General features: G+C 38.5%; 1 protein-coding gene across 3 annotated transcripts in view; it reads right to left on the reverse strand.

Annotated features, from left to right (window-relative positions):
• EIF2AK3 (eukaryotic translation initiation factor 2 alpha kinase 3) overlaps nt 1–19891 on the reverse strand; it is a 76289-nt gene that overhangs the window by 5601 nt on the left and 50797 nt on the right. For all 3 annotated transcript variants that reach the window (XM_003908949.4, XM_021925043.2, XM_031655339.1), the window contains 5 exons: nt 18913–19035; nt 15291–15440; nt 13393–14173; nt 9470–9637; nt 508–609 (listed from right to left, as the gene is read on the reverse strand). In XM_003908949.4, coding sequence (XP_003908998.2) covers nt 508–609; nt 9470–9637; nt 13393–14173; nt 15291–15440; nt 18913–19035 — 1324 coding nt within the window. The remainder of the gene's footprint in view (nt 1–507; nt 610–9469; nt 9638–13392; nt 14174–15290; nt 15441–18912; nt 19036–19891) is intronic.

The raw sequence follows: 19891 nt of genomic DNA on the forward strand, positions 1-19891 counted from the left end.
GCCCAGGAGGTTGAGGCTGCAGTGAGCTGTGATTGTACCACTGCACTCCAGCCTGAGCAACAGAGCAAGACCTTGTCTTAAAAAAAAAAAAAGACTTTCAGTACTACCTGCTTTAAAGGCTGTGGTCATGGTTTATTTTGAGAGGAAAAAAAAACCTAATTGTGCATAATCTGAGAGCTTTTAAATATATGAATGTATGGCCCCCATTACCTTGTGGTTCTCCTAAATATTTACTTATTACAAACTTGCTGAGTGCAAAACATTGTTAAATTATGATGAATTTAAGCAAAAACTAAGAACAAACAATCCGACCAAATTTTTGAAGACTGAACTTTAAATGGAAGCAAATAGTCTAGAACTCCTCCCCGTGTTACTCACATCACCTCTTTTCCTTTTAGTTAACTGGTCTGCTGGTATTAAGAACAACTAAGTCTTTAAAAAACTCTTTTGTAAATGTTAGATTATTTTCTGTTTGAACCTTTTTTGTTGAGTAGGGAGGGTACTTACCCTGACTCTCTCCATCTGAGTGCTGAATGGGTACAGCAATTCAAATAGAATCAGGCCTAAAGAAAAGATGTCCACTTTATGAGAATAGCTGTTTCCATGAATCTGAAATCCCATATAAAGAAAGTTTAAAAATTAACATAGAGACAGTACAGTTGATATTACAGCATTATTGAGTCCCAAAGTTTACTTAGTCACTTCTTGGTTTAAATGCAAGTACACGTGTAAAAATGTTAGCAAAGAGTTAATCTCCCAAGTCTCTTTTCTTCACTACTACACCAAGGGTAATTAAACTACTCAGCATTACAGAAGGAAAGCCCAGGTACAGCTCTGAGATATGCATCAGTAAAACAGGCCTCTTGGAAACCTGGAGACTTGCCATGCTAAAAAAGTTTGTGGGAGCCAGCAAAATCTGCCTGACTACCCCTGAGGTGAGGTTTTTCAAAGGGAACGCTATCTAAAGCAAATCTCTCATTTCTAATCATCTTAGTGCTAACCCATTTTTATGAGAAAATCTTCATTACTCCAAACCACTAATCAACTGTAGTTAGCCTTCATTAGGGCACTTAATTATGGATACTTTGCATTCTTGGTTGTATTTTTCATGTGTATATTTCTTATTCTTCACAACTAGATTATCAAGTCCTGGAGGAAGGGAAATGCTTCTTTTGTGTTGCTATCGTCCAGCACTGGGGCTAAGTATAGAGAAGGCCCTCAGTAAATACTTAGTTGTTAAGATGAACAAATGAATTACAACAGAACTACTCGATTAAATAAAGCTTTATTTAAATTAAAATTGACCTTTTGGTGACTCAGAAGAACCCCTTTATTTGTGAAAATTTCTTTAGGGATATAACTTGACATTTGAGAAACAGCCAAAGAAGGGAACTTTGGAAATGCTCCATACCAGTACTTCTTAATTCGGGAGTAGAGCTGGTCACGGGGCACTTGCCAGCGTTTATGGTCCCTCCACAACTTCCCCTCTAAACTGTACTTGGCATCTGTCTCCCTGGCCTTCTGCGCAGGCTGCCTGCCTCTGTGCTTACAGAAGAGCAGATGGAAAGCTTCAGCGACCACATCAGTGGCATCACCCTCTTCCCTTCCAAGAGACTGTAGCAATCTGAACCCTGTCTCACTTCTTATCCCTGGGGTTTTGAAAGTGTCAAAAAAAAATGTGCAAAAACAAATCGTATAGGGGAACTGAAAAGGACACCCTCACACACTATTTGGAGAATATAAATTAACACAAATTTATAAGAAGCAACTTGGCAAAAAATGTTTACTCCTGCTTAATGATCCCATCTAATTTTACCCACCCTAGGGCAGATGGAAATGTGTACAGACATTTGGGTGCCGGGACAGTGACCCAAGTGATATTCCGAATAGCAAAATTTACAAGGAATTAAAATGTCCCAAATGAATGTTGAACACTATGCAGCTGGAAATATTTTCTAAGAATATTTAATAATATGGGAAATGCTTACATTTTAATATTGTATCCAAAATCTTAGTGTAGAATTCCAATTTTATTTTCTAAAGTAAGGTATAAATATATGTGTATATACACACACACACACACACACACACAGAGAGAGAGAGAGAGAGAGAGAGAGAAGGAAGTAACTGCTGTTAATGTCTTAGAGATATTTTTGGTAAGTGATTTTTACTTTTTTGTTATATATCCCTATACTTTCCGTATTCCCTAGAGGACAGACTGATATAAAATGCGTTACTAAGTTTATTTATTATTTCTAATATTATTAAATATATTTAAAAAAGAAATGTAGCCTCATGAATGCATGAAAAGTTATATTTACAAAATATCTAAAAAATAAGGAATTAGGAGGTAGAATATATCCTTTGAGTTTGAATTGATTGTTTAATCACTGTGCAAATCTAGAACTTAAGCTGTGTTGCTTTGTAATTACAACCAAGAACAAAGTAACCATGGGTCCTGCTCATTTATTTCAAGGATGAGAAAATTAAGAGAGTTCTAATAATAAATAATTTTAAAACAATGTTTTAATATGGCTTCTAAGGTTTGGGTAAGATTGTACAATTCATACAGCCAAACTATTTTGAGCGACGTTTTAAGGAGCACTTTATAAAGTGACAGTTTCTACATTTGAAGAGGATTAAGAAGATAATTAAGACTGTGCATTTTTAACTACCAAATTTTAACCACTATACATTGCCATACAATTTCTACAGCTATCCTAATTTTCTAGTACTTTCAACACTACCAAATATAGCTTCAGTTGTCATCAACCTCTTCCTTTCTCAAATGGCAACCCATTTCCAAGACACACACACACAGCAGCCACAAGCCACACTACAGTCACCACAGAAGTGTGTATGGGGTGACCAGGACTACCTGGTGTTCATCTTTTCACTAGCATTCACCTTCACTCATCCACCAAACACTTATGAAACTATGCCACATTCTAGGTGTTGTTTCAGGTGTTAGAGTAGAAAGAGAGACAAGCTAAGTCCCTATACGGATAGTTTATATTTTACAGGGAAAGAAAAAAGAATCTCAAAGAGTTAAAAATGCTGTAAAAAGAAACCAGTGTAATGGGGTGGACTCTGGCAGGGAGTGAAGGGAGAAGCATCTCTTTTAAATAGGGCTGGGTGGGAGGGGCTTCCCAAGTCATGAGCCTTCATTAATAAGCATCCAGATAGAATTCCTTTTATTTGTTTTCACCATATTTAAAATGTAAAAGTATTGTTTCCAGCCTCTTAAATAATCATACATTTTTAAAAACATGATTCAAAACTTTTTTTGTTGTTGTTGGAGATGGAGTTTTGCTCTTGTTGCCCAGGCTGGAGTGCAATGGCAAGATCTCGGCTTACTGCAACTTCCGCCTTCTGGGTTCCAGCAATTCTCCTGCCTCAGCCTCCCGAGTAGGTGGGATTACAGGTGCCCGCCATCACGCCCAGCTAATTTTTTTTTTTTTTTTGAGACGGAGTCTCGCTCTGTCGCCCAGGCTGGAGTGCAGTGGCCGGATCTCAGCTCACTGCAAGCTCCGCCTCCCAGGTTTACGCCATTCTCCTGCCTCAGCCTCTCGAGTAGCTGGGACTACAGGCGCCCGCCACCTCGCCCGGCTAGTTTTTTGTACTTTTTAGTAGAGACGGGCTTTCACCGTGTTAGCCAGGATGGTCTTGATCTCCTGACCTCGTGATCCGCCCGTCTCGGCCTCCCAAAGTGCTGGGATTACAGGCTTGAGCCACCGCGCCCGGCACGCCCAGCTAATTTTTATATTTTCAGTAGAGATGGGGGTTTCACCATGTTGGCCAGGACGGTCTCGAACTCCTGACCTTAGGTGATCTGTCCGCTTTGGCCTCCCAAAGTGTTGGGATTACAGGCGTGAGCCACCACGCCCGGCCAAAAAAACCTTTATTTTTTTTTTATTTTTTATTTTTTAAAAGGGGTCTTACTCTGTCACCCAGGCTGGAGCACAGTGGCATGATCTTGGCTCACTGCAACCTCCGCCTCCCAGCCTCAAGTGATCCTTTCTACTTCAGTCTCTCAAGTAGCTGGGACCACAGACATACACCACCATGCCCAGCTAATTTTTGTATTTTTTGCAGAGATGGTGTTTCACCATGTTGCCTAGGCTGGTTTTGAACTCTGAAGCTCAAGCAATCCACCTGTCCCAAAGTGCTGGGATTACAGGTATGAGCCACCATGCCCAACCAAAACTGTTTTTAATATCAATTCTGTTATATGACTGTGTAGAAAAATTGGAACATACAGAAAAGTCCAAAATAGGTTAAAATTCATTAGAAGTCCCACTACTCAGAAGCAATGACTTGATATTTTATGGCTCTTCTATTTTCCTATAGATAGAAATATGTATTTATAGTATTTTGGTATTTCATACAGTTTTAAGTTTTCCTTTCACCAGGCCTTGGCCAGATCATTTGAGCAGGATGATTCAATTACCAGGGCCAATAGATTTATTTTATTTATTTTTCTACATAAGCCAGTTTGGATACTTTCGGTTGCAACCAATTGACTATATATGAAAGTCCCTTACAAATAAAAATCTCTTCTGTATCCTTTCTAATTTCTAAATTTATTTGTGATTTTCCCCCCTTAAGTAGGTATCTATGCTAGAAAGGATTATCTTTATTTTAAACTATTAGAAACAACCATGGTGATGTCATTTTACTGTTTCACCCGTATCAATTCTTATGTTTGTTTTCCATCTTCTTGGCTCCTCCCTGCCTTCTACTGAGCAGAATTCTAATCACTTATACAGTAATGTGCTATGTAATGAAGGCCTATAAAATAAATTTATCTCAAAATGGAACTTTGAAAACTTCTATAGATTTCACCATTTTTCATTTCTTTCATTTTTGAAAAAAGTTTTTTACATTTTCTTTTAAAGATGGGGTCTCACTATTTCGCCCAGGCTGGCCTGGAACTCCTGGGCTCAAGTGATCCTCTCACCTCACCCTCCTAAGTAGCTGAGATTATAGGCTCAAGCCACGGTGCCCAGCTTCTTTCAACATTTTCTTCATACTTCGTATGAGTATTTTTACTTCATTATTGATCTGATGGTTATTTTTTAATAATTTTTTTTTTGTTTTTTTAAGTTCCGGGGTACATGGGTAGGATGTGCAGGTTTGTTACACAGGTAAACGTGTGCCATGGTGGTTTGCTGCACTTATCAACCCACCATCTGCTGACCTGATAGTTATTTAGGAGGGTTTTAAAATTTCCAGTTGGCCAGGCACAGTGGCTCACGCCTGTAATCCTAGCACTTTGGGAGGCCAAGGCGGGAGGATTGCTTGATCCCAAAAGTTCAAGACCAGCCTAGGCAACATAGTGAGACCTCATCTCCACAAAAAATTAAAAAATTAGCTGAGCATGGCAGTGTGGACCTATAATCTCAGCTACTTGGAAGGCTGAGGGGGGAGGATCACTTGAGCCCAGGAGGTGGAGGCTACAGTGAGCCAAGATCACACAACTATACTCCAGCCTGGGTGACAAAGTAAGACCCTGTCTCAAAAAAATAAAATAATAAAATTTCCAGCCAGCCAAAACAGAAGCAAAAGCAAAAATAAAAACAAACAAAATTGTAAACATCAATTTATAAACCACTATACCTTTCTTTTAATGTATTGTGATCATAAAAAGGCATTTACAATATCTGTGATATTTCTTTGTGGCCTAGAAGTTCAAAATGATAGTATATATAATTATAATTTACTCATCAATAAATGTTCAAATAGCAACTATATATAAAGCCTAGTATATTTTTTACCTAGCTTCCCTTTGTAACATTTTTTGTTTTTTTTTTTTTTTTAGTTATAATCCAATCTGAAGTTTCCCTTTCGTGGGGCTATTTAAACACATCTATTTATTTGTTGTCATAACTAATATTTGGCTTTAGCACCACTTGTATTTCCACATCCTTTCCCTTTGCTGCAGTTTGTGTTTGTCGTCTGTAGTGATACAGAGGTAGAAATATTGTTTTATTATTCTATTTGCCAAATTTAGCTACATCAAGTACAAATCCCTATTCCCACCTTTATTTTCCATGTTCTTACCGTCGTCCATTTTCTGATCTTTGTTAATTTAATATAGGAATCACCAACTCAGCTTATAATGATAAGCATACTTAAAATTATTTGTCTTTTACTAGGAATACATTTTGCATTTTATTCTCATTTTGGTATCAATATTCACAAGAACCACTGGCACCTATCGTTCATTGGGTTTGATGTCTATTGCCAATTTTTATATGTTTTTCATCTCAAATTAACTTTTAATAGGTAATACATTCCCATGGCTCAAAAAGAACCAACAGTAAAAGTTCCCTCTCACTCTGTCCCTCACTGGCCTAGCCCCACCAGTCACTTCCCCTCTGCCACTGCCCCCATAGCCATTTGTTTCTTACACATCATTCCAGAGTTTTTTTTTATGTAAACATAAGCAAATGTGTATCTATCTTTTCCTCCTTTACACAAAAGGTGTACACATTTCTGCATATTTTTTTTTCATTTAAGATACTTTTTTGACTCTACGTAAAAATGCTTGATTTCTTCTTTCTGTTTTTTTGAGACAGAGTCTCGCTTTGTTGCCCAGGCTGGAGTGCAGTGGCAGGATCTTGGCTCACTGCAACCTCCTTCAAAGATGAAATACAAAATGAAATTTCAAACTGTAAAAAAGAAACACTTGACTAACGTAAACAATGCAAACACTTCAAAAGGATGCTCTATGACAGTTAAACAAAGTTGCCTTCCTCAAAGGCAGTTCCTATTACTGGTCTCTGATACAATCTTTCAAAGATAATCAAATCCGGTGGTTCTTGAAGTATGGTCCATGGATTCCTGGGGACCCTAACACCCTTTCAAGAGGTCTGCAAGGCCAAGACTATTTTCATAATAATACTAAGACATAATTTTTCACTGTGTTGACATTTGCATTGACAGAACCTAAGCATGAATCAAGCGAGCAGTGCCAAGCTGTACCAGTAGCAATTACATTCAGCACCACGTGCTCACAGGCAAAACCAAAAACCACTTCACCTAAAATGTCCTTAGCAGTAAAAATTATTAATTTATTAAATCTCAACCTTTAAATATACACCTTTTTCATGATCTGACAAAATGGAAAATATTCATAAAAACATTTATGCTCCATACCAAAGTACAATAGTTGTCTCCAAGTTTGACACCTTGGATATGCTAATTACCCTGATCCAATAGTGTATGTATTAAAACGACACTATGTACCCCATAAATAAGTACAATTATGAGTCAATTTAAAAAACAAACTAATATTAAGAAGTTCAGACCTGCTGATGTAAGCATAGATTAGCTTTTGAGTATCATTAGCATTTGTGCAATTATTTGAGTTACAATATGTGCTAGCTGCTCTTTTCATAGAACACCATTTTGACTTGAAAGAATAATTGGTTGACAAACTACAGTTATTGAGACTTGGATACTTGACAGATAGTTTCTTTTTGAGACGGAGTCTTGCTCTGTCACCCAGGCTGAAGTACAGTGGTGCAATCTTGGCTCACTGCAACCTCCACCTGCCGAGTTCAAGCAATTCTCATGCCTCAGACTCCTGAGTAGCTGGGACTACAGGCGTGCGTTACCATGCCCAGCTAATTTTTGTATTTTTACTAGAGATGGGGTTTCACCATGTTGGTAATGCTGGTCTCGAACTCCTGGCCTCAGGTAATCTGCCTGCCTCGGCCTTCCAAAGTGCTGGGATTACAGGTATGAGCCACTGCAACCGGCCGAGGGACAGTTTCTTAAAGATGAACAATGAGACTGGGAATGGTGGCTCATGCCTGTGATCCTAACACTTTGGGAGGCTGAGGTTCAAGGATTGCTTGTGGCCAGAAGTTCAAAACTAGTCTGGGTAACACAGCATGACCCCATCTCCGGGGTCTTGAGATGAAAAAAAAAATACTTTTTTTTTTTTTTAAAGAGAAAAAAAGATGAACAATGTGAGAATGGCACTTCAAGGAAAACTAACAGTATTTGTTGCCAATCATAAAAAGTTGAGCTTTTAAGTGAAAATTAAAATTTTGGAAGATTTGAATCTACCAGTGGGAATTTGATAGCCTCCTAATACGTAAAGCCTTTTCTGATGACATTGGTGGTCGTATTAACCAAAGTGACTTTTTATATTACATGATGAACTGTGACAACTTTTGGAATAGTTGCTAAACTTAGGGAACCAATAGTTTCCAAATGACTAATGCACAATATAAAGTCAAGCATGGGTAAAAAGTTCCATTCAAAGTACAAAATGGACCAAGGGATGTTAAAAGTACCAGAGTACAAAATATTCATGAATGGTTTTAGATTTCACAGTGTAAATGAATTTTAAGAAACTATTACTTACTAAGTTTTGATATACTAATAGTTTTGATATACTATCAAAGAAAAATACCTATAATTACTTGAAATGAAATATTGCTCTTTTTTCCAACTACATATCTGTGTGAGGCCAGATTTCTTCATGTGCTTCAGCCAAAATAACATATTGCAACAGATTGAACACAAAAGCAGACAGAAGAATGTAGCACTTTTATAAGTCAGCTTTAAAGAGACTGGCAAAAATGTAAACAAATGTCACTCTAATTTTTTTTTTTCAGGGGAATTTTTTTTGTTTTAGAAAATACTTATTTTTCATAAAAATATCTTAAGATGTGATAGGTTTAATTCTGTTACTTTAATTGATTTAATAAAGTTTTATAAATTTCTCTTTTAACTTCTAATATGACAAATATTGATAGATAAAATTTTGTTAAGAAAACCTTTGGGTTCTCAATTATTTCTACAAGTGTAAATAGGTACTGAGCCCAAAACATCTGAGACCCGCTGCCCTAAGCATAGAGAAGCTTGTGAAGGTCATTTGCCTGGTGGTGGCTGAGCATGCTCGTCTGACGTTTTCAGGATACCCTGCTCCCCCTGCTCTTCCAGTACTTTTCCAGCCCTGATTACAGTACTTTTCCTGTGAAGGCCAAGCAGCCCACAAGGCAACACCTGTCAGCCTGTGTGCCTCTATTTCCTATTAGGGTACATGCTGGAAGTTGCCTATGAATGACTACAGAGGGAAGCTCAGTATAGTACCTCTGGGTCTAGCTGGCTATGAAAACAGTTCCAACACAGTCTACACAAGGCAAACCGAAGTTAAGTTTGGGACGGTGGCATTCAAAGTCTCTTTCCAAATTCCTGGTTACTGTCAGGTGCTTGTTCAGGGGGTGAGTGCATTTTATGTGCTGTGTTCTTCTTAATACAGCCCCAATTCAGGTTGTAGAAACTACATCTTAGCTGTGTCACTATTCTACTACTGGAACACTACTGCCAGTTTTCATAATTTTCAGACTTACTGGGTTTTAGATTACTGGGCATTTTAATGAAAACATGGGAAGAGATTGATCAGGTACATCTGCTGCTGTGCTAATAAGTAAAAGTCTGAAAAACTCACCTGCTCTGGGCTCATATACAGTTTGGTCCCTACTTGTCCTGTGTGTCTGGCATAAGCTGGCATTGGGGTCAGAACCGTCTGCTCTTCCTCATCCTGGTCCATTGCAGTCACTAACCCAAAGTCTCCAACCTTGACCACATCATCCATTGTAAAGAATATGTTGGATGGCTGGAAAGAATACAACAGACAAAAGTACAGTGGGTGTGCATGAAGGAGAAAAAGTAAAGAGAATTATTTAAATGACTACAAAGAAAAAATACAATAAACTAGATATTTTCAAGTATATTTCTTTTTAAAATGGGCTAATATGAAAATAGTGACAATTTTTCTGTGCCAGACAAGTACTGCTAGTAAAGAAAAGGGAAGGGTAGCAAAGAGTGCTAGTATTTATTGAACATCTACTTAAACCCTTTGAGATGCACATTCCCTAGGGATCATGGTACTTAATCCTCAATCTTATTATTCTATATATTCTTCCCAGGCAAGCATCTCTACACTTATGACTTAAAGCCTTAATAATTATAACTAATAATAACGAGTTTGTAAATACAACTTGCAATGTGCTAGGCACAGTTCAAAGCAGTTTACTACTAACTAACTCGTGTACTAAAACCCCATTAGATGAGAACTACCCCCATTTTACAGACATAAAAAGTGAGGCCCAGAAGTTAAACAAATTGCCCAAGGTTACCCAGCTAGCAAGTAGTGGAGCACGGATTCAAACCTGAGCAGTTTGGGTCTATGAGGAAAGGACCTTGTGATCCACTGCCACATGCCCAGATTTCAGTCCAGTTCTTGCTCTATGGTAGCTAATTACTATTTGGTGAATGAATGAAACAGACTGATCTTTTGGTTTGCGTCTGAGAGGGGGATATAGATTATCAGAAGGGATAAGAGCTCTTCACTACTACTGTGTGCTGCCTCTTGTAAAACCTCTGTGTTCTCAAGACTACATCTACTCCCATATATCTGCCCTGAGTTCTAAACTCATATGACACTGTTTATTGAATACATCTAACCAGAGATCTCATGGGCTCCTCAAACCCAAAGTGCCCTACATGAAATACATCATCTTTCCCTCAGAGTCTACTCTACTCTGCGGGTAATATGACCACCATTCATAGCCACTGAAATGAGGAAAAAGGAAGCCATGTAGCTCATGAAATTGAATTTCATCATGTTTCAAATAATGACAGAAAATAGCATTGCATTCCCAAACTCTAAAATACCATTAAACGATTTTGACTTGGAAGCATCAAGTTATTGTGTATAAGATCTATGGTAATAATCTGCAGCTCTCCAATAAATAACTTTGTACCAGAGGCAATAATAGACTATCCTGCATTAAATGTCATCTTTCTTCTCAACTCCCATCATCTGATGGCAGTTGTTATTTACTGAACCCTATAATAGATAAGCTTTTTGGCTCTCCAGTGTCTATCTCCCTGTGCTTCCACCAGAAGTATCTTGACTTTACTTTGGGAACTTCCTTCTTGCTGACTGTGCAGCAAAACCCCATGGTTAGTGTGGAAGGCATTCATGTTCTACAAGTTGCTTAAGCCAATCCACATAATCCCATTGCCTGGCCAGGGAGTGGGCTTGTTGGGGGATGGGTAGGTGTCCTTGGTTTAAGTAGAATAAAACTTCTGATAAATAGTGGGAAAAAGCAATACTTTTCTCTCCACCCTCTACCCCACCACCTCCAAACGACTTAAATAGAAATAAGAAATGGGGAGGAGAGAAACCAGGTTCTGGCTAACTCTCTTGATCTCAGCTAAAGCTTTACCTGAATTCTCAACAGTTTAGCCACATGGGCCAACAGATTTTCTTTTCTGGTTAAGTCAGTATAAACGCTTTTAAGTGCAAAAAAAATAAAATTCAAAATAAATGGTATGACCATCTAGAACATTCAGGCATTGTACTGAGACTATAACAGGTGAAAAAACAGACATGGTTCATGCCCCATAGAAACCAGAGAATAAATAACCAGTTCAAATAAATAACCAGTTCAAAGCAGTTTACTACTAACTCGTGTACTACAACCCCATTAGATGAGAACTACCCCCATTTTACAGACATAAAAAGTGAGGCCCAGAAGGTGTGGTATGATGAGAATAATGAAGAAAGGCCAGGTTTCTGTCAGAATACTGTATATCAAGAGAAACTGAGAAAAGCTCAGAGTGGAGAAAAGAGAAGACCAGAAGTCAGTCTAAAGAGGCAGGAGTCAAAGTCCTGAAGACAAAAATGTGACCAAAATATAACAGGGGGAGAGGGCCTAGGAGGTTTAACATTGAGCCAAAGATTTAGGTCAGAAAGTAGCAAAATGTACAGCTTTTTCACCCAGGAATAAAAATCTTGGCGTTTTTTTTTTGGTTGGGGACCACACTAGAAATCTTTAGAAGGAATTGCCTTCTATTTAGAAAGGAAAAAACCTTTCTGACTTCTAGAAAAACTAACAGGAATATTAACTTTCTTCTTGCAGTTTTTCTGGTGCATAGACAATTACAGAAAAATCTTTAGACAACATTGTAGCATTAAATGGATATTTACCAATATCTCATTTACATTATAACATTAGCAGAAGAATATTCATTATTAGTGAAAACATGATTCATTGTCTTTCAAGTTGGCATTTGTGCGTACAGCAAGTGTTAAGTACAGGAAGAATGTGTATTTCATCTAGTTGTTTTCCACCTAGTGATAACCATTTACTATATTGAAACCTAAATGCTAGTATTCTCTCAAATTAGCGGTGTGTGGTCTCTTGTAAACTGTCTTCTCCAATCCAACCAAATAATTCATCTCTGAACTTTTCATTCAGTGCAGAACAATTCTTGGTAATCAGTTTGGGCCCACATCAAAATCACTGAAGCATAATGATTATGTATGACTAAATAACAATTATATTGAAAAATAAGGATTATTTCTAATTCCTACACTTGTTACCCTAAAACTCTTAAAATATACCAAAGAATTTGAAACCCTACCGCTGATTTTAGAAGAAAATAACTTGTGTCCAAATAGCTACTTTTGTGCCTGAAACAAGTCTGTGGTTACATAAAACTGGAAAGACTTAAAATGGAATCACATCTATCAAGACTTTAAGCTACTTTCATCAGAAAAGTATTTATACATTCACTCCACATCTACTGGTGATGGCTAAGAGTACATGGAATGTGGGAAATTAGTTAAATAAAAGTTCCATATACTTATTTTTAGAAACACTACTAAGGAAATGTCATGTTTTAGTAAGAATCTTTAAGTAATTTTGCACATTATATTACTACAACATTCACTATTGAATATATTGAAAATAGAATCCAAGGTTTTAGAGCTATAAACAGTCATCTGGTTAACTATTTGCTACCTTTCCCCATTCAGCTTCTTACCCCTTCCCTCAAAGTCTAAAGAGTTCAGAAATAGAAGGAAAAGTGTGGAGATCTGCCCCAATTCAAGCTGGCTAATGAAGGAACCCATGTCTCTCCTTCCATTTGGATACCTTTCACCATGCTGCTTCAGAGCCCTGCAGGTATTCGTGTCAGGGTTACTCAAAATCATAGAGGAAAAAAAACAAAAAAACAAAAACAAAAACAAAAAAACAGGCTATATCTGCTCATGGTGGATTTTACCTAAAGATTCCTTTTTCTTTTTTTCCCTCACCTGGACTACTGAGAATACCTTTTACAGTAAAATGAACACAAACACATTAACGAAGAGAATGAATGCATGGTTTGCCTAAAGGTTTCAGACATAAGACTTCTTATTCTTGCAGCAGGCCCCTCCAAGGCTACTTTCTCAGACCTCTGTTCTCAGATGCTTTTACTCTCCCCAACTCTTAAGGATGCGTCAGAGTACTGCAAGTACTTCTCTGAATCACAAAACGTCAGATTGAAACCCAAGGGTGATGCGCCACAAATACAGACCTTGAGGTCCCTGTGCATCAGTCCTTTACTGTGAAGAAACTCCACTGCCTCTGCGATCTGCAGGAAGATGTGCAGACACATGCTCCTCTCTCTCTCCTCTATGGTACATCGTCCATTCATCCAGTCTTTGAGGTTTTCTTTTCTGCACAGCTGCATTTGAATGTAAAGATACACCTTTGGGGAACTGGGCTGGAGTTTTTCTGTGGTGTTTTTAGTGAGATCTAAACTTAAAGTGGTTGGTCTTGGAGGAGAAATAGATAATGTAGCTTCAGAAGAAGATTTGCTACTGGTGGGCTTGAAAGCAGTTAGTTTATTTGCACAATGGTTGCCAATATGCAATCGATTAGTTTTGGGCTCTTCTTTACTGGAAGCATTATCACAGCCAGAATCTTCAAATACTATCGAAGAGGAGGTTCTCTCCCTTGACCTTACATAAGGAGAAGCTTCAGAAGGACAAAGTTCAAAGGAGTGCCCCTCATCATTGCCATCCATAGTACCATCTTCCACATCACAGTCTGTAAGGCAGCTGTCCTGGAGGTTGTATGCTGCATCCACTGACTCACTGATGTCCTCATGGTCCATTCCTGAGAATTCCAGTGGTGAGAACTGGCTCTCAGATGAACTTGTCTGGTCACAGGAAATCCCTACTGAAAAAGACCTGCTTCTTTCTGGTGAAGGAGCTATGATTTCAACATGTTCTTTTGTAGAGAAAGGATCCATTCTGCGTATTTTAACTGATGGTGCATCCATTGGGCTAGGAGAGCTGAGTGGCCAGTCTGTGCTAAAAGTGGGAGAAATACAAAGGGGTAAGAGTGAATATATATTGATTAAAGTACCTGAACTGCACCCTCTGTTTAAAAAGCTTCAACTATAATAAGGCCACTTACCAAATGGCAAACAACAAAACAACATACAAACTAAATAAAAACATGTAATGTGAGATAGAGAACATCACATTCCATTCATTCCTTCTAAAAAACTTAATTTTAAAGCTTATTTTTATACATGAAACAGTACCTGGGACTGTCTGGGGCTGCCAGAGCAGCCTAAGCCTTTTATGCAAAGTGAAGAAAGGATTCCTTGGTGGCTGTGATTCTGAAGCCCTAATCCAAAGTAGGGCAGCGCCTCACAAGACCTTGAGATACGCGGCCACTTCACTTGGACCTTCCACGGCTTACTTATTGGTTGAGTCTATAATAAGCACCACTTTAACAAGGTACCTCATGTGGGTCTAATGTTGCTTAGACACCTGTAGGTAGGAGTTTCACTCCAGTTGTTTGGTGGCAGTCTATCTACACATGCTTCCTTTTTCTTCTCCTTTAATAGTTTTTAAAGGGCCTTCCTTCCTATAGCATATCATAGTTAATATGGGCAATATATTCAGGCTAAGTTTATGTATTTTTAACTGCAAATAGTTCAAAACTACTTAAAAAGAAGTTGTAAATTGTTAAGTGCTAAGAATTAAATAAACATTTTTAAAATTGGAGACAGAAGCAGATACCTTATATTGAGAAAAGACACCATAAATCCCTCAATCAGTCACAATGTACAGAGCCCTATTAACTAATAATTTTTTAGAATGTAAGTTCTCTCTTATTTTTTCTAAGAGACAGGGTCTCACTATGTTGCTCCGGTTGGTCTTGAACTCCTGGGCTCAAGGAATCTTCCCACCTCGGCCTCCCAAAGTGCTAGGATTATAGGCATGAGTCACCCCTGCATGTTCTCAAAATCTAAATCAAAATTTCACAAGTGGTTAGAGAACTTTTCAAAACATGAAACAGAACTCTGCTGTTCCTTTTCTTTTAAAAAAAAAAAAAAAACCCTAAAGTTATAAAATTGATATTGTAATCACACAAACTAAAAACTAGCTTAAGTGTATGTGTAACAAAGTTAGTTACCTTGCATCTTTCAGCCAAATTTCATCCATCTTTTCTTGCCACTTCTCTGGTGGTGCTTCGAGCCAGGCATTGAAATATCTAACAATGCCTGGGTGTTCAAGCTTGGCTAAGGCTTTAACTTCTCGCATTACCTTTTCCCGAGCCAATTCCCTGAAAGAGAAAATATTTAAGGTGACGGATATTCCAGTTGCACTGATTTGATCTTTACAAATTATACGACTTATACCCCTAAAATATGTAGATGTATTATATATCAATAAAAAACGAAAATTAAAGAAATAACATTAGCCTGAAAAAGAGAGTAAGACAACACTGAAGGCTGTTCATATCTGAAGAAATATTCATATCTAATAGTGAAAACAGAAAAATAATAAAATAGGATCTTTTCTTGAAAACTAAAATTAGAAACAGATGAGTTAGCCGAGGTTATACTTCTTTTTTTTTTTTTTTTTTTGAGACAGGGTCTTGCTCTGTCACCCAGGCTGGAGTGCAGTGGCACAATCTTGGCTCTCTGTACCTCCACCTCCCTGGTTCAAGTGATTCTCATGCCTCAGCCTCCCGAGTAGCTGGGTTACAGATGCGCACCACCACACCCAGCCAATGTTGTGTTTTTAGTAGAGACGGGGTTTCACCATGTTGGTCAGGTGGTCTCAAACTCTTAACCTCAGGTGATCCATCTGCCTCGGCCTCCCCAAGTGCTGGGATTACAGGCGTGAGCCACTGTGCCTGGCCAGCCTAGGGGGTATACTTCTAAAAGGCCACACAAGTCCTGTATTTTAAAAAATACAAGTATTTCAGTTTTTTTTTTTTTCTGGAAATAAATGCTACAAGTGCATCTACTGCACATAAAAATAAAGTTTTAAAATCCCAACTTCTTTGCTTGGCATTTAAGGTGCTATAAGCTATCTCTTTTTTTTTTTTTTTCTCTTTGCCTGAGACAGAGTCTCACTCTGTCACCCAGGCTGGAGAACAGTGATACGATCTCTGTACCTCCACCTGCTCACTGTAACCTCCACCTGCCTTTTAGTAAAGATGAGATTTTGTCATGTTGGTCAGGCTGGTCTCGAACTCCTGGCCTCAAGTGATCCACTCGCCTAGGACTCCTAAAGTGCTGGGATTACAAGCATGAGCCACTGTGCCTGGCCAACCTATCCTTTTCTTCCTCTCTTCCATCCTCCCCTATTCTCACCCTTTGTTCCATCTATTCCAGAACTCTTACCATTCTCCATACCACCTCCAAGTGCTTGTGAAAGCCTTTGCTCGGGCCATTTCATGCACTTGGCCATCCCTCCCCACCTGTCTTCTACTGAGGAAAAGGCTACTCTTGACACCCAGAGCAAATGTCACCATTTTTATGAAGCTTGACTGCCTTTTGGCCACATCTGCTCTTCTTCATGAGAAGCTATTAATATTTACTAAGATAAGGCAAAGGTCAAAATCTTTCTTGCATTGTATTTACTTGAGTGTACATACAAAAGCACCAAAAAGGTACAGGCTTCTTAAGGGCAGAAACCTTAGTTTTTATAGCTTATGTAGTGCCTGGCACATATGAATATTTAAACTACTCAAAAGTTATTTACCAAAAGGAAAAAATTAGTTCCCTAGTACCCAAACCACCCAATTCCTGTCCTTACCAGACAGGAATTTGAAAAAACTGCGACTACCAGATATGACGACAGCACAACAATTAGCGTGCATTTAATCTAGAATCAACAAGAGGCCAGGCACAGTGGCTCACACCTGCAATCCCAGCACTTTGGGAGGGCAAGGCAAGTGGATCATTTGAGGTCAGGAGTTCGAGACCAGCCTGGCCAACATGGTGAAATACTGTCTCTACTAAAAATACAAAAATTAGCTGGGCATGGTGGTGCATGCTTGTAATCCCAGCAGTTTGGGAGGCCAAGGCAGGTGGATCACCTGAGGTCAGGAGTTTGAGACCAGCCTGGCCAACATAGTGAAACACCATCTCTACCAAAAATACAAAATTAGCTGGGTATGGTGGTGCATGTCTGTAATCCCAGCTACTCGGGAGGCTGAAGCATGAGAATCACTTGAACCAGGGAGGCAGAGGTTGCAGAGAGCCGAGACTGTGCAATCTGCACTCCAGCCTGGGTGACAGAGTGAGACCCTGTCTCAAAAAAAAAAAAAAAAAAAAAAAAGAGAAGAAAAAAAAAAAGCAACAAGAGCCTTCTACATAGTTAGAATAAAACGTATTGCTGGAAGCCTATCATCTTAAGCATCACACTGTTCTGAGCCAGAAATCACACTTCTAGGAATCTATCCTAAGGAAACAGAAATTGTCAAAATGTACATAAAAAGATGAATATTGCAAAGTTTTTTTTTTAATGGTAAAGTTATTTCTAATTGTTACAAATTAGAAACCACATTGTTTAACAATAAGAAATGGTTAAACAAAATATAGCACGTGTATTAAATGGACTATTACCAAGCCATAAAATACTTTTTTTTTTTTTTTTTTTTTTTGAGACGGAGTCTCGCTGTGCTCCCAGGCTGGAGTGCAGTGGCGTGATCTTGGCTCACTGCAAGCTCCGCCTCCCGGGTTCACGCCATTCTCCCGCCTCAGCCTCCCAAGTAGCTGAGACTACAGGCGCCCGCCACCACGCCCGGCTAGTTTTTTGTATTTTTAGTAGAGACGGGGTTTCACCATGTTAGCCAGGATAGTCTCGATCTCCTGACCTCGTGATCCACCCGCCTCGGCCTCCCAAAGTGCTGGGATTACAGGCTTGAGCCACCGCGCCCGGCGCCATAAAATACTTTTAATATACTTTAGGATTCTAATAAAAAATTTTTTTGTTTTTTTTTTGAGATGGAGTCTCGCTCTGTCACCCAGGCTGGAGTGCAGTGGCGCGATCTCAGCTCACTGCAAGCTCCACCTCCCAGATTCACGCCATTCTCCTGCCTCAGCCTCCCGAGTAGCTGGGACTACCGGTGCCCGCCACCACGCCTGGCTAATTTTTTTGTATTTTTAGTAGAGACGGGGTTTCACTGCGTTTGCCAGGATGGTCTGGATCTCCTGACCTTGTGATCCGCCCGCCTTGGCCTCCCAAAGTGCTGGGATTACAGGCATGAGCCACCGTGCCCAGCCAAAATACTCTTAATAACATGAAAAACATAGAGGATATGAAGAAGAAAGCAACAGACAAAACTGTACAGTACTGGCAACTGGCTATCAGTTAGGTAAATTTATGACCAGAAAACAAAATCAAAAGGATATACTCTAAAGTGCTAATAATAGTTATTACCGGATAGAGACAATATAATTCAAATGTTTTTGTTCTAGTACTTTTCCTTATTTACACAAAAATATAGAATATTTTAAAATGCTGCAATTTATTGAAGTCTAGTTATTATAAGCCACTAAACGAAAGTCCTGAGTTAATAATAAAAAACAAGGGCATATTTTAAAAGTAGATAGAAAGCAACCTATATAGATAACAACTTTTAGACAGCTGGTTAATTGGCAGCACTTAGAACCTAAGATTTGAAAGGTCTGAAACTGTGTTTTCTATGGTGTTTACAGAGTACAGTAAGAAGGATATTTTACCCATGAGATTAGATCACACTGTGCTGATTTCAATTTACTAAAGGTACCACCCATTACCTATTGGGCAGACGGATCCTCTTGATAGCATAATTGCAGTCATCTACTTTGTTTTTAGCTTCAAAAACAACTCCAAAGCCACCACGTCCCAGGCACTGAATTGGCTCAAAATCAGTTAGATATCTTTAAAAAGAGGTAAAATTTATAAAGGTTTACAATAGTTCTAAATTTTGTGGTAAGGTGAAAATCAGTTCAATCTTATGACACATAAAAATGTATAAACTCATAGAACTCATCTTAATAAATAGTATAATTTGATTAATGCATTTTTAGTTCTTCTGTTTGTATAAATGAAGCAAACACATTCTTACGTTTCCTAGAAAAAAATTAAAAATAAAAAAGATGTGTTTAATTGGGAATCACTTTTTCTTACAGCTATTGCACCACTGATGTGTGCTGTCCAATACTTCCTATCATCTACCAAAATATCATATTCCTAATTCTCGTATCTTTTACATTCTGTGACATTTTGTACTCAATTACAGAAAATGTGGTTTTATCTTAGCTAATTACCTGTAAATTTTATGGGAAAAATTTAATCAATCCTATTTTACCCAGGTACTATTTTAGCCATAAACCTTCCTAGGAACCAAAGCTGACATGGGTTGGGTTGCCTCATGAGTCAGTGTACTTACCACTGGAGATACCAAGTCAGACAGAAGCCAACTCACCATCTGTCACTCACAGGGGCCTCCACTAAGCAGGCTTTTTCTCCCTTTAGTGCTGACTTCACTGACCTGCACTGTACAATCCAGTCAATTTGCACCATGCTCTCTCACAATTCAAGGTTTTGCTTCTGCTGTCTGCTCCACTGGGATGGCCTTCCTCTGTGCGCTTAATGAACCCTATTTTTCTTTCATTCTGCTCGTCTCACCACCTCTGTAAGGCTTTCTTAGACTCCTGTCTCAACATTCCCATAACACTCTTCACACAATACTTTGAAGTATTTAAACTTAACCTGAATTTTTTGCAATTATTT

The sequence above is a fragment of the Papio anubis genome, chromosome 14 (genome assembly GCF_008728515.1).
Source record: "Papio anubis isolate 15944 chromosome 14, Panubis1.0, whole genome shotgun sequence".
Lineage (NCBI taxonomy): Eukaryota > Metazoa > Chordata > Mammalia > Primates > Cercopithecidae > Papio > Papio anubis.